This window comes from Gekko japonicus, unplaced genomic scaffold (assembly GCF_001447785.1).
Source record: "Gekko japonicus isolate JY-2015 unplaced genomic scaffold, Gekko_japonicus_V1.1 scaffold2153, whole genome shotgun sequence".
Classification (NCBI taxonomy): Eukaryota; Metazoa; Chordata; class Lepidosauria; order Squamata; family Gekkonidae; genus Gekko; species Gekko japonicus.
The window spans coordinates 82,247-97,501 of record NW_015172069.1 but is presented as its reverse complement, the minus strand read 5'-3'; the positions used below and the strand labels follow the sequence as shown (position 1 = coordinate 97,501).

At 46.0% G+C, this 15,255-nt stretch overlaps 1 protein-coding gene across 1 annotated transcript in view; it reads left to right on the top strand.

The window, feature by feature from the left end:
- The window catches only part of LOC107118487 (mucin-5AC-like), a 120,210-nt gene extending 115,823 nt beyond the window's left edge, over positions 1 to 4,387 (top strand). The window contains exons 37-39 of the mRNA XM_015420840.1: positions 423 to 621; positions 1,132 to 1,310; positions 4,314 to 4,387. Of these exons, the coding sequence (XP_015276326.1) occupies positions 423 to 621; positions 1,132 to 1,310; positions 4,314 to 4,387 (452 nt within the window). The remainder of the gene's footprint in view (positions 1 to 422; positions 622 to 1,131; positions 1,311 to 4,313) is intronic.
- The last annotated feature ends 10,868 nt before the right edge of the window (positions 4,388 to 15,255 follow it).

The following is a 15,255-nucleotide window of genomic DNA, read 5'->3' as shown; positions in this document are numbered from 1 at the left end:
AAGTGTTCCAATAGTGTTCCATAGGGAAGGCGGTCCCTTAGGTATGTTGGCCCCAACCTGTATAAGGCTTTGAAGGTAATTACCAACACCTTGAAGTGTTGCCTCCCATCCCTAGGAAAGGCTTAGCCCCCCTTGTGGCCAACTTTGCTCTGGCCTTTTCCCTGGCCTGACCCTGTCAGGTTGCTGTTGGATCGCAGAGGCATCGCTTTGGTTTCCCGCCTACCCTTGCTAGAAGTCATGGCGCTGCCGGCTCACCTCCTTGCCCCCTGATATTTCTTCAATCGGCTCCAAACAGAATTGTCAAAAAGCTCTAGGACACTGATGGCATCTCTGCATTTCATCTGAATGTAGACCTCTGTACATTTAATCGTGGATGTCTTGCTTCCCACCTCCTTTCTCTGATTCCGTTTCTTTTCCTCCAGGTACCTGCACAAACGACAAAAAAGATGAGTGCCGCTTACCCAGTGGTGTGGTCACTGATTGTCCCCGCATGGCTCCCGCTTGGAGAGTCCCTAGTGACAAGAAAGAGTACTGCTCTACACCACCACCAGTACCTGCAACCACACCACCTCCACCACCAACTTGTAAACCCAGCCCTCTTTGCCAGATGATTTGGAGCGAGTAAGATGGCAGATGATCTTAATTTACTTTTTCCTGCTTCGAGAGTTTAATGACAAGGGTATCATCTAGAGCAGTGGTGGTGAACCTATGGCATGGGTGCCAGAGGTGGCACTCAGAGCCCTCTCTGTGGGCACGCGTGCCATCGCCCCAGCCAGGCCCAGACCAGCATTAAAGTGTCGAATTCTCTGCCAAATAATTTTAAGTAAGTGAAAGCATTTGGGATTGCTTTCCTTACTTTGTTTGGATCAACTTAAGTTAATGTATGAGTTGTTTTTTCTAAAGTAAAACCTCAGTCTTCAGGTTCAATTGCCGTGTTGGCACTTTGCAATAAATAAGTGGGTTTTGAGTCGCGGTTTGGGCACTCAGTCTCCAAAAGGTTTGCCATCACTGATCTAGAGAAAAGAAAACAGTCTGTATTTTTAGCTGAAAGTTTTAATAGGGGTGTAGGGAAAAGAAGAACATCTGTCTGAAAGCTCGTTTTCACACGTGACATTTCTGGTACCTTTACAGCATCTTCTCGAAGTGCCATGATGTGATACCTCCAAAACCTTTCTACCAAGGCTGTAACTTCGATGCTTGCTATATGACCAATACTTCCATGCAGTGCTCTGGGCTGGAGATATATGCTTCTCTTTGTGCCACTAAAGGTGTCTGTATTGACTGGAGAGCAAAGACCAATGGCTCCTGCCGTAAGTACTCGTTCAATCAGTGCTGTAGCTTATTCACATCTCTCTTTTCTCTAACCATCAAGCTGCAGCCATCTTATGGCAACCAGATAGTGTTTTCAAGGCAGGAGTCGATCAGACGTGGTTTGCCATTGCCTGCCTCCAGGGCCGGCCCCAGCTTATTTTGCACCCTAGGCGAGGATCCCTTCTGGCGCCCGCCCCCCGTGCGCCCACCATGGCTCCGACCCATTAATTGGATCTGTACCCTGGACCTCCTGTTCCCCTGGCACCCATGCTCTTAACACTCACTTTTCCTTTTGTAACTTTGCCTGCTTTTAAACATCTGGCTTCCACCAAGGAAGACTCTGCAAAGAAAGGCACTCGCAGTCGCAAACAACCTCTGCTTCTCACTTGCCTTGACAGTTCCTTGCTGGGGTTGCCATAAGTCAGTTGCAACTTGAGTGTCCTTATGTAATAGTCCCCTACTTAGATTCTTCTTTGACTCAGCTGAGTGACCCTTCTGTGCCCAGAGGGCTACGTTCTTTGGTGGAATTGGTGTTGGTATCATCAGAAAGATCATAACATGTTTAAAACTCAGTAGTGTTTGCAGCTGAACCAGGACAGCGAGAGGGTGTGCCAGTTTGGCACCCCTAAGGGCTGCCACGCTCTAGGCGAGTGCCTAGTTCGCCTAGTGAGTGAGCCGGCCCTGCCTGCCTCTGAGTCGCAACTTTGGTATTCTTTGGTGGTCTCCCATCCAAATAAGGATCAGGGCTTACCCTGCTTAGCTTCCAAGATTTGATGAGGTCAGGCTATCCTGGGCTATCACATATCATACAGCAATGAAATCTTAATAATAAAACAAGTTACTTAGTTTAATATTATCAATTTCATATTAAAAACAGACAGACATGTCTTTGAAGATAATAATTCAGCAAGACATGGTAGGACTAGACAGGGGAGTTTCCATTGTAACTTGGTGGCAATCTGTTTCTGTGTCTGGCAAAGCAAATTAAGGCCCCGGTCACACGGGCAGGAAAATGCGGGGGGGGGGAAGTGTGGCTGTTTGCCCCGGAGCAAAATAACGTGCGACTGAGCGATCAGACATCCCGTCGAGGTCCCGTGGTCAGGGGGGAGGTGCTGATCACAGGACAATCCTACGGCACGGCAAAGAAGTGGCCTCTCTAGAAAAAGGCTCTGCGGATTTAACCCCTTCCAGGGGTCCTGTGATCAGCACCTCCCCCCTGACCACAGGGCTGCAGAGGAATGCAAACTGTCTTCCGTCTGGTCCCCTCCAGGAGGAGCTTCAGCCTGGCCGCCCTCCCGCCACACACCCCCTGCACCTCCCCCTCTGCCACCCGGCGCAGAGAGTTCCTCTCGAGCAGGCCGAGCCAGGAGTGGGGGGGGTATGGAAAAGAGGAGGGGGCTGTGTTGTTTGTTTTTAAATGAAGTGTGCGCATGCGCCGTTGGGTGCTTGTGCGCATCCCGTGGAGACTTGGGAAAAAAAACCTTTTAGCGACGGGACATGGGCACCCACCGGAAACGCGATCAGGCACCCACCCTTGCCCCACGGTTTCCGGAAACTAGTCCCTCCGAGGTACTAGTTTTTTTACTGCGCATCTTCCGCGGGAAGCCTCGGGTTCGCCACAGGAGCTCGACGCTTCCCAGATGTGGTGGTGAGATCGCGCCTGGAAAATCCGCCTATCTTCCGTCCCTCTAGCGTGCCTAATGCTCCGTGTGACCGCAGCCATAGTTATTTACCTAAAAGGTTTAGGATTTATTTTAATGGCTACCCACAGAACTTAACCAGCTGGCCTTGCCAATATGTGTACGCCATTCATTGGAAGAGCTGTGAAACTGTCTTGTCAGCAAGAAGTTGCCTTCCCTCATCCCCACGTTTGGTCTGCTGACCTCTTTGGTTCATCTCAGTCCTCGTTTTCTCAATAATACTCAGGGCAGATTGCAAACAGAAAAGAATAGTTTTAAAAACAACCACTCATCTATCAGTTAACATGAAAATTACACCAGGATCCCTTCTTAATGAAAACATCCTGAAAAGTTCCTTATGCTGTCAGAGAAAAGACATTCAGGTGGGAATCTTCAGCAGAAATAGGTGCACCCTATCAAAGAGGATACCGTCATCCGAGAATTTCCCTCCTACCCCAAAAGAGCCTCCACTCACTCCAGTTAAGGCATCTGACCTCTTACTTTGAGGAACACGCCTTAAAGAAAAGGGATTCCCAATCTCTCTCCACACCCAAGTTCTCTGTTTGGGACTCTCCTGATCTGCACACTCAAGGGCGGGGGGGAGCTGATAAAGCTACAAATCAGAAGAGAAAAAAGGAATCGGGGTGGCAGGTGGGATGCCCTGATGGCCCCACAGGAATCCCATGGAATACAACACCCCCACCCCATCCCCAAAGGAGGGATTATTCGCTACATTCGCACACACCTCCTGCTCCTCCTCCTCTTCTCATCAGATCAGCAGCTTGCCCACCCACCCTCCCTCGTTTTGGTCATGTTACGGTGTTTCTCTGGTCTGTTCTTTGCTGTCGCAGCTTAGCGGTTTGGGCATCGGGATGGATCCTTGGGGGGGGGGGAGGCCATGCTTGCGTGCCTGTCTCTCCCAATTTGGGGGCTCCCAAGAGGAGCCTTGGGAGGTGGAGCCACTCAGCCACATGCCAAGGCGGGGACTGTTGGCTGGCTTCCACCACCAGGTGGCAAGGGGACCTTGAAGAGTCCGGCACCCGCATGTGTCCCGAGATCTTGTCACTCCACGGTTGGTCTCCCAGCAGACAGGCTGGGTAGGGGTTCCATCAGGTGGCAGGCGGGTCGCCTGTTGCTTGGATCCGTCCCCATGCTGCGCCATTGCCCCTTGCCTGTATGCAATAAAATAAGCTGCAGCCATATATTTTACCAAAGGATGGTTGTGCATGTGTTTATTCCTTCTAACGCCTCACCCTCTACCCTCCTTGAACCTGCAAATACATCCTTATGTTTACCTTTATCTATTTTTCTTATCATTTACAGCATTCACCTGTCCTAAAGGAAAAGTATATGAACCATGTGGCCCTCTCAACCCTGCAACCTGTGACACAAAGTAAGGAAAAATATAAAAGCTGTTTAATTCTGTATTTCTTCTTCTTAGAATCATAGAATGTTAGAGTTGGAAGGGATCTTGCAGGTCATCTAGTCCAACCCCCTGCACTCTGCAGGAGCATAGCTGAAAGATAGTGTCCTACAACATACCCGAAGGATGGTCGTCCAGCCTCTGCTTGAAAATGTCCAGCGAAGGAGCATCCGCCACCTCCCGAGGCAGTCTTTTCCACTGCTCAACCACTCTTGCAGTTAGGAAGTTTCTCCTGATATTTAGCCGGTATCGACTCCCTTGTAATTTCCACCCATTAGATCTAGTCTTGCAATCCGGAGCAAGAGAGAATAGATCTGCTCCATTGTCTACATGACAGCCCTTCAATTCTTCTTCTTATCATTATTACTATTACTGGCATACTATTATTGGCGTAACCATTGTTATGTGGGTGATAATGTGATGGATTTGCACTGAGGAGGCTTGGGTTCAAGTTTCTGCTTGGCCATCAAGCATACTTGGTTACCTTGGGCCAATAATGCCCTTTCAGTCTAATTACATCACACAGATATTGTGAGGATAAAATGTGATCACTGTGTGTATGAAGTGTGCCCTGCGCTGCTTGAAAGAAGGCTGAGCTAGGAATAAGTAAGGAATATCTATCTAACAATATTATTAAGATTCCTCCTGCATTAAAAGTTATTGGATTTCTGGAATTGTTCTCCACTTCGTTAATTACTACCGCTTTTTGAAATGGCCTGGCTCCCCCTCCCTTTACGCATTATCATAACAGATACTGGATATTCATGTTGCCAGGGCGTGGAACTGTTCTAATGTATGCTTCTTTTCCATAGGGCTATTCAGCATAGTGGTGAAGGTATAACTGAAGGTTGCTACTGCCCTACGGGAACCAAGCTCTTTAACACCTACAGCAATGTTTGTGTCCGTGAATGCTGTGAGTATTCTTATGTAAGGTAGAAGTGGCTAGAACAGCTCAGCAGTATTGTATGGGATGGAAGATTCTTGGACAGTCAGCAAATTATAGTACAATCCTAGGCGGAGTTACACCCTTCTAAGCCCCTTGAATTCACGGGAATACATGAAGCTGTTTTATGCGGAATCAGCCCATTGGTCTTTCAAGGGCAGTATTATCTATTCTGACTGGCAGTGTGGCTCCCCAGGATTGTAGTTATTGGTCTTCCACATCACCTCTGCCTGCTCAATGAGTATCAATGGACTCAGAAGCGGGTAACTCTGCTTAGGGGCTGCGGTGGCTCAAGTGGCTAAGAGGATGAACTGCAGACTGGAAGGCCGGTAGTTCAGCAGTTCGAGACCCGAGTGCCACATGACAGAGTGAGCTCCCGTCTCTAGTTCCAGCTTTTGCCAACCTAGCAGTTCGAAAGCAAGAAATTGCAAGTAGATAAATAGGTGCCACTTCATAAGAACATAAGAGACGTCAATGTTGGATCAGGCCAAAGGCCCATCTAGCCCAACAGAAATACCAGGTGCCATCAGGAGGTCCACCAGTGGGGCCAGGACATTAGAAGCCCTCCCACTGTTGACCCCCCCCCAAGCACCAAGAAAGTGGGAAGGTAACAGTGTTCCGTGCACCTCGGCGTCTAGTCATGCCGGCCAAATGACCACGGAAACGTCTTCGGACAGCGCTGGCTCTTCGGCTTGGAAACGGAGATGAGCACCGCATCCCTAGAGTCAGATTCGACTGGCTTTCGAGCAAGGGAAACCTTTACCTTTACTGACCATGCTTAGGGTGGCAGTGGCAGTGGGCTGCTGAGGCCATCTCGGGTACAGCAATTTGCAGATACCCAAAGGGGATATGATTTCCAGTAACCAACACTGGAAGTCCAACTTCGACTGCAATTCTGCCACAAAGCAAGGGTAAAATGCATTGGACATCAGTTAACTGTCCTACTAAACAGGACGGTAAAATAAAGGAGAGTGCTATAGAATGCAGAGGAACATTTGAAGTTTTCAAGAAGGATGTTTTTGTACTGTTTATACAAATGACATGCAAGAAGTGTCAAAGGCTGATTTCGCACTAGAGCTGCCTTGATGTTGCGCCGCCGTTTGCCCCGATACCATCGGTCAATTTCACACCTGAAGCCGGGGGGCTGCATTTGACCCGCGGCTTTGCCCGATTTCCTCCGCAGTTTCATGATCCTCAAAAAACAGGATCACAAAACTGCGGGGGAAATCAGGCGAAGTCGCGAGTCAGAATGCAGCCCCGCAGCTTCAGGTGTGAAATTGACCAATAGTATCGGGACAAAGGCAAACGGCGGCGTAACATTGAGGCAGCTCTAGTGCGAAATCAGCCAAAATATGTAGTTTGCTGTAATGGAACAGGCATTCCATCATAACAGTACTCTACAAAGTGTTCACTCATCGAGTGGCTGCCGCTGCAGTGCTGCATGGTTACGGCAGCCTTTCCCAAATTTCCAGAAGGCTATGGATTGGAGGTTTTCTAGACAGATAAACTTTTGTTATTATGAAAGCATGAAGCCTTCAGAACTAATTTCCATGGCTGCAAAGCTTCCTTTTATAGCTCAGTTTCTAATCCTTCCAACTTCTGTTTATATACTCTGGAAACAATAACTATGTCAGATTTTAGAGTGCTTCCATAGGCCTGCTCTTTAAGCTGGTTGTATTAGCTCCACAATTCTTTAATGGCAATAACACAAAAATTGGCATCCTTTTATCTCTTACAGCTTGCGTGGGACCAGATGGGATGCCCAAAGCAGTAAGTATCGATATGATTATACTTCAGAAATGTAGATGAGTGAGCTCAAGCCATGTTTGGAGCTTCATTAAAATCGAATTTTCCCCCTCCCAAGTACTTTGCAACATGGAGAGGATTTTTAAACTGTCATTTGCCATTTTTATTATTTGGGAAAAAGTACTTTTTTGTGATCCTAGAATAACTTTCTTGCAACCAAGTCATAGGACTGATCAGTAAATAAGTACTTAATATGGGGTATTTTAAGTACCTGATATGGGGAATTCGCATCAAAGTGCTGGTACTTACCTTTAAAGCCCTATATGGCCAGGGTCCGACATACCTGAGGGACCGCCTTTCCCCACATATACCCCAGAGAGCACTACGGTCTGGGGCACAACATCGATTAATGATTCCAGGCCCCAGGGAGGCCAGGCTTGTGGCAACCAGGGCCAGGGCCTTCTCAGTGGCGGCTCCTACCTGGTAGAACGAGCTCCTAGAGGAGATCACGGCCCTGTAGGACCTCTCACAGTTCCGCAGGGCCTGCAAGACGGAGCTCTTCCGCCAGGGTTTCAATTAGGAGCTGCCGCCGCCGCCGCCACCAACTACCTCATGGGAACATGGGGTATTGGGATGCCCCATTACAAGATCGAGCCACAGTGCTTCGACTGACCATACCACCGAATCGGGCTCGTAGCTTCATCCACAAGCTACCATCTTGCTCTGACTGAATGCTTTAAGAACACCGCTGGGCACTTTATTTTGATAATGGTTGTTTTTAGGTGTTTTAGGTGTTTTGCTGTTTTATATTGGCACATGGTGCCCTTTTTTGTGAGCCGCCCTGAGCCCGTTCATGGGGAGGGTGGGGTAGAAATATAATAAATAAATTTTAAAAAATGAAATAAAATAATGAATAGACAAATCCCAACGCGGTGTATTCTGCTAGTGCTGTAAGGCCATCCAGCACAGCCTGCACTGATGCAGTTGTGAGGGTTGCTGTTGCCACTGTGCAACTAGAGCCAGTTTGGTGTAGTAGTTAAGTGCACGGACTCTAATCTGGGAGAACCGGGATTGATTCCCCACTCCTCCACTTGCACCTGGCTGGGTGACCTTGAGCAAGTCGTAGTTCTGATAAAAGCTGTTCTTGAAAAAGAGCCGTTTCTGTTAAGAGCTCTCTCAGCCCCACCTACCTCACAGGGTGTCTGTTGTGGGGAGGGGAAGGGAAAGGAGTTTGTAAGCCGCTCTGAGACACCTTTGGGTAGTGAAGGGCGGGGTACAAATCCAATCTCTTCTTCTTCTTCTACCTCACAGGGTGTCTGTTATGGGGAGGGGAAGGGAAAGGAGTTTGTAAGCCGCTCTGAGACACCTTTGGGTAGTGAAGGGCGGGGTATAAATCCAATCTCCTCCTCCTCCTCCTCCAGAAGTCACCATCAGCAGCAGAGACACTGTCATGCTGTTATAAAGCTAGCAGAAGAGATGGCATGACCTGGGTAGGGTGGTAAAAGGCACCTCTATAGCCTAGAGGTTTTGTAGAGCCATTTATACTGTTTCAAATCTACATTGCAGGCAATCTATTTGAATACTGCTGCAGCTTACACGGAGCAGTACAAGGTTACCCTTGTGGTAATGATACGTGCACATCACTTGGTGCATCATCACCACATAAGACGGTCTTTAGAATCTAACATAGGTTCACATTGAATAAGGTTTTGACAACTTTTATCTAGAAGGCATGAACATAGTCAAGACTTACCTTCAGCATGTGATGGGACTCTTGAGCAAGAAGGGCATGGCTAGGTGTATTTTGAAAGGGAGGGCCAGGAAATGTGGGTGACTTGACCTTCCAAACCGGGTGTCATTCTCTGCCCTGCGGATAAGTGTGTGAGCTGTCCCCACGTCTGGAGATCATGCTTCTTACCATGGGGGAGGGGATTCATGAGCCCCCAGTTCTGAAGATTACCAAAGAAGCACCCCCCAAAAAAGGAAGTGCAAGCTAACATTTTTCACTTTCCCCCCACAGCCCGGATCAGTTTGGAACAGCAACTGCCAGGAGTGCACTTGTGAGAAATATTCTCTGACAGTGCAGTGCAAACCAAAGACATGTGCAACACCTGCCCCGGTGCCCTGTATTGATGAAGGCTATGTGCCTGTCTTAGTAACAACACTAGAAGATCCATGCTGCCCTCATAAAAAATGCAGTAAGTACAATCCCGGGCTTCACATGCTCGAAGCAAAAGGTGCACTGTAAACAGTTTTCAGCAAAGCTTTTCAAAATAGGAATGTTTTTCTTTTAGGGGAATGCCAGATAATTCCACCACAGTAAATGCTCCTATGCTGTAGAGTGCATAGCTTAGTGGTTAGTCTCTCCACACGACAATAGTGCTCTTTGTTGTGGCTATAGCAGTGGTTTAGATGTTTCGTTGGCTATACGTTAATGCATCTCAGACAGATGTCTCATTGGCCATACATTAATGCCAGGAAAATCCCTTCTTTTAATGCGAGAATGTTCTGAACTGAACGTTGTTCATTCATTTTTTCCTCTCCCTTCTTTTTGCTTCACTTTATTTAGTCTGCAATACTACTTACTGCCCCAAATCCATCGATAGATGTCCACTAGGATATGAATTAAAACAAGAAAAACTGCCAGGAGACTGCTGCATGAACGCCACTTGTGGTAAGTACAGAGATGAAACGCTGTGGAACATCACAGAATGGTGTTAATCTTTTCACATATGCACAGCAATTATATCCAGGGCTATTTTTGGGCAGGAACGCACAGGAACAGAGTTCCGGCTGGCTCCCAAGTTGGCCACGCCCAGCAGGAACTCATTAGCATAATAGGCCACACCCAACAGCAGGAACTCATTAGGATTGGCTACATTAGGGGTGTGTGGCCTAACATGCAAAGGAGTTCCTGCTACAAAAAAAGGCCCTGGGTTTTGACAACAAACAAGGTAAACAGAATAAGAAGGAAAAGGTGGGTGTGGCTGGATGGCCAGACTTCTGGTAATATGGGGGTGTGGCCTAATATGTTAATGTGCTGTGCTGTCAGGGGTGTGGCCTAATAAGCTAATGAGTTTCTGCTGTTGGGTGTGGCCTATTATGCTAATGAGTTCCTGCTGGGCTTTTTCTACAAAAAGAGCCCTGAATCACACACCCACGCACAGTCCTCTTGAATGGCTTAGCTGGAGGAGAAGCGCCTTGGCCTTTTGCTCAGCATGACTGGACATTTGCCTTCTTTACAAGTAGATCTGCTCTTGAAGAAGCTGCCCAGCTTGTTGTGTCGTTTCTGTGCACAGCGGTTCCCCGTAAATAGTTCTCCTTGTAGGGAAGTCCCCCAGAATCCCCTGGAGGTAGCCGTGTGTCTGCATTTTCCTTTTCAGTAGCTATCTGGGAATCCGGGACCCAAACCCACATGGGTCCTGTTTGCGAAGCCGCAGGGAAGGATGAGAGCAGGGAGCAGTCATGGACACACACCCCTCCCCAGGCAGAGGGGGCAGGTCTGAGTCAAACATGGGAAGCTGGAGCCCGCCTGATGTGGCACTGAGCTGGCTTGGAGGGGAATTGGGGGGTGGGGGCGCCAAATGGCTATTTAGGGCACCATGCCATCTCAGATTGCCATCTTTAGAGCCAGTTTGGTGTAGTGGTTATGTGCGCGGACTCTAATCTGGGAGAACTGGGTTTGATTCCCCACTCCTCCACTTGCACCTGGCTGGATGACCTTGGGCAAGCCGTAGTTCTGATAAGAGCTGTCCTTGAAAAAGAGCAGTTTCTGTCAGCCCCACCTACCTCACAGCCTGAATCACAGGGTGTTTGTTGTGGGGAGGGGAAGGGAAAGGAGTTTGTAAGCCGCTCTGAGACACCTTTGGGTAGTGAAGGGCAGGGTATAAATCCAGTCTCTTCTTCTTCTTCTCTTAGTTGTCAGACAGCTTGGCCCTCCCTCCCAGCCCTATGTATTTTACAAGGGTTGCATAAAAAAAAATGACTGGCAATTTGTATTAGTACTTCACTGCTGTATACCTTAATATTCTATTCTGATTATTTAATAAGAGAACATAAAAATGTATAATAACATGTCTTTTTGCCTCACAGTGAAAATGCCAGGATGTGTTGCCGGTGGCGTGTTCTACCAAGTGAGTAGCCTTCAAAACGTCATTGCATAATGAGTGGCAGAAGTACTAGTCAACGGATCAATGTGACTAACCATTACACCGGTCAATTTAATCACAGATTTAAAATCAAAGCAAAAGAAGTCCTTTAGAGAGTCATTTTGCTTCTAAATAAAGAGTTTGGGGAAATATTTGACTGAAGTTGTACAACGCATCCCCATCCCTCCCCCAAATTATGCTAGCCTTACAGTTCGATCCAAAGCAGAGTTATGGCTTTCTAAATCTACTGACATCAGTTGGCTTAGAAGGGTGTAACTCTGTTTAACATTGCATTATCACTGCATCTGTTTTGGTTGCCTTTGAAATTCTTCAGAAGCTCTGCTTGAGGAGGAACCTCCAAATTTGACTTTGTAAAATTCCATAAAATCCCTCAGACATTTTAACCAAGAAGGATACCTAACAGCCATGTTGTACTATACTTTTGACCAGATATTGGTAGCAATTCTGATTTTAATTTCAGATATCTTGTCAGTGAAGCCCTAGGATGATTAAATAAATGTCGTTACACTTATGAGAGTGGTTGGAATGATTTATTACTGTTTCTCCCCTCCAGCCTGGAGCAGTTGTCCCAAGGGGTCACTGTGAACTTTGCAAATGCTCTCTGGAAGAAGATATACACAGCACATTATACACAGTGGAATGTATATCAAAAGCATGCAACACAACTTGTCCAGATGTGAGTTCATGCTGATTTTTAATGACGCCCTGATAGCTTGCTTTCTGTCTGTCTGTCTGTCTGTCTGTCCACCCACCTACCTATTTACCTTCTCAAACAAGTAAAAGACATCCTTGATTTTATGCATTTCCATATATCTCCTTCCCAATGCAGGGATATGCTTACAAGGAAATTGCTGGGCAATGCTGTGGTGAATGCACTCCAGTGGCTTGTATTCTGAAAGACGAATCCTCCAATGTCATTATTCAGGTAGTTAATATCTGACGTTTTGTGAATCCTCTGGCATTATCCTCATTGTTGACTGAAGACTGTGAGCTCCTGGGGACAAGGAAGTACTGTTCCACTAACCTAAAATCCATCCCATTCCAGATATGAAGGTTAAAAACATGCCGATGTCATGTGTTTTCAGGTTTTGCCCTCTGGACATGCTAATATGGAACCTCCTGCTCTTACATGGAATGATTTAGGGCAGAATTCTTTTAAGATATCATTGAGTGTTAGTTCGGCTCCTTAACTGGAGAAGGACAAGCCAAAAAAAGTCTTAAAGTTCTATCTCGACATGTATTCATCTTAAGAGAAGGACCTCCATTGGTTAGCCCTGTCCTCCTCTTATAAGCACAATGATTCATACTGATGGCAAAGGACATCCATACTTTATTACAGGGGGATAATTGTAATTTGGACATGCTGAGTGGGACAAGAAAGTACATTACAGTAGTCAAAAGAACGAAGGCAAGAGAATAGCGTTCCCCTCCTTTTAATCAAGGAAACTACACAGCAAATGGAGTAACTTTATTGTTATTTCTTCAAAGGTTTTCCACAAAGCTTTATTTTTATTTTATTTTATTTTAACTTTCAATTCCTAGACCGCTCACCCCCGAAGGGCTCTGTGCGGTTTACAGCGTACAATTTTAACGATCCTAGCTAGGGCCACATAGTACTGGGGAGGGGAATGCCTATCAGGCACCCTACCGGCTAGTTTTGTTAATCCAGCGGCTCTCCTTCCTCCGACTCTGCGTGGTGACTCGGCTCGACTCTTGCAGCAGCTCCTGCTGGGTGGTTCCATCGCCCGCGACTCTGTGACAATCCTTGCACCGGCCTCCGTCCTAATTGGCTCCAGCCGAGCTTGCGTCGTCACGTCGCCGCGCTGTTTGGACCAGTCCCCGCTTTCTATACTTCCCTGTTAACAAAGAACTGCTTTTTGCCATAACTATACTGTGTCACTGATCTAATCAAACCCCTTAAAAATTACTGATAATTGTGTGTCACTTTCTACCGATATAGTTAAAACTGTGACTTTTTTCAGCCTGGAAAGAGCTGGTACCATCCTGGAAACAACTGTACCTCCTATGAGTGTGAAGTCATTGATGGCAAGTTTGTTCTTGTCACCGTCAAGAGAACCTGTCCTGCCTTAAGTCCTCCTGACTGTCTGCCTGTAAGTTTGACTGAACTTTTTAATCTAGCTTGATATTATACAACTATATGTTATTGTTAAGACACAACCTTCACAGATGGCACGTTATGTATTTGAGAAAACAGCAGTCTTTGGGTCCAAGTACCCAACTACTCTATCTTCTTTTGCTTATAATCATAGTGTTGTACATATTAGATTCATATCCCTTTATAAAGTCCTTATTTTCCATTTTGAAGTCTCCAATACATACACTACTGCACTAGCTCTCTGTGGTATAATGATAGGCGTTTTACCCATTATCAACAAAACGATCCTAATCTTGTTAATCTCGGAACAGACATTGTATCTATTCAAGTGTGAAGCTCTCACTTGCGTAAAGAAAATGTTTTTCCCAGGAAAGTGATTGATTGGGTAACTGTAAATCAATTCTCAAATATATATATTTTTTTAATTCTTTAAGGAGGATGTGAAATTGTCTGACGATGGCTGCTGCAAAGTATGTGTTCGTCCAGGTAAGTCATGCCAAATACATATATATATATCTTTTAATGAACTAAAGTAACACTTTCCCAGACATTTGTATGGCAACAATATTGTTAATTTCAGTCACCAGAACACGAAACTATTTGTACAGGCATTTGATGGGTGAATTGCTTTGCCATTTGCTGCTGTTTTTCTGGCTCCCTTTTGTTTGCCGTTATCACCTTGATGGTATTTAATGTTGTACTTGGATTTTCATTACAATTAGAGTGTATTGCTTTAGCATTAAGGATTCCAAATATTAAATAAATGAGCTGCATTAGACTGTATTCACCACTTTTGGGTACAACGTTAGCTGATAAAGTATCAGAGCAGGAAAGAAGCACTGTGGTATTGTACAGTTTAATTGCATCGACGGAAGCAAATAAGAACATGACATAAGAGACGCTGATGTTGGATCAGGCCAATGGCCCATCCAGTCCAACACTCCGTCACACAGCGGCCAAAAATACCAGGGGCCATCAGGAGGTCCATCAGTGGGGCCAGGACACTAGAAGCCCTCCCACTTGTGAAAAGAGACCTCAGTATGCATACAAATAGGTCTGCCCCCAATCCTCACATGTTCCTGAACATGCTGGCTTTCACCAGTGTCATTAATGTAGATGATGCATCGTTACACTCAGGAAGTATGACTCATTTGTATCTGAACCTTACATTGAAGGACACAGAAAATAGAAATGAGCTAGCTCTTTTTCTTCTTTCTGTGAAGGTTACCTGGAAATGATTTTCAAAGATGGACCAATCAGACCCCTTCGCTTGCCACATTAGCATGCACGCGTCCCATTTTACCAGTCTCAGCTCCTCATCGGGAAACGATTGTGACCACATAATCATACTGTTGTGTTTTTTTTACCCTATCAGAAAAACGAAATTGCATACCCCACACGACTCCGAAAATAATTAGACACAACGGCTGTGAAGCTTCTTCACCTATCCAGTTAACATACTGCGAAGGCAACTGTAGTACTTCTTCAAAGTAAGTAGAGTGAAGAGGACTGCTTACTGTCCTTGTGATCTATCTCTTGTGCTCTCCTAAGTCCTGCTTGTTTCTAATGGTTGACTTACAACAAATGGTTCAGAAACTACCTTGAATTCCACATTAGCATGACCCATGTAAAACTGGAGTTGGGGAAGTTAAATGGTTCATTTTAGACTCCTATGATATATTGATTTGATGGATAGACATTTTTGTCAGCGGCACTCAAATCAAACAGTCCGATGGTGCTTTGGAGACTGATAAAAATTACTCTGTTGTAAGGTTTCGTGAATTAGAACCTGCTTCATCAGATGCACAAATTTATTTATTTATCACGTGACTTATAGTCTGCCTTTCTCACTGAGACACAAGGCTACA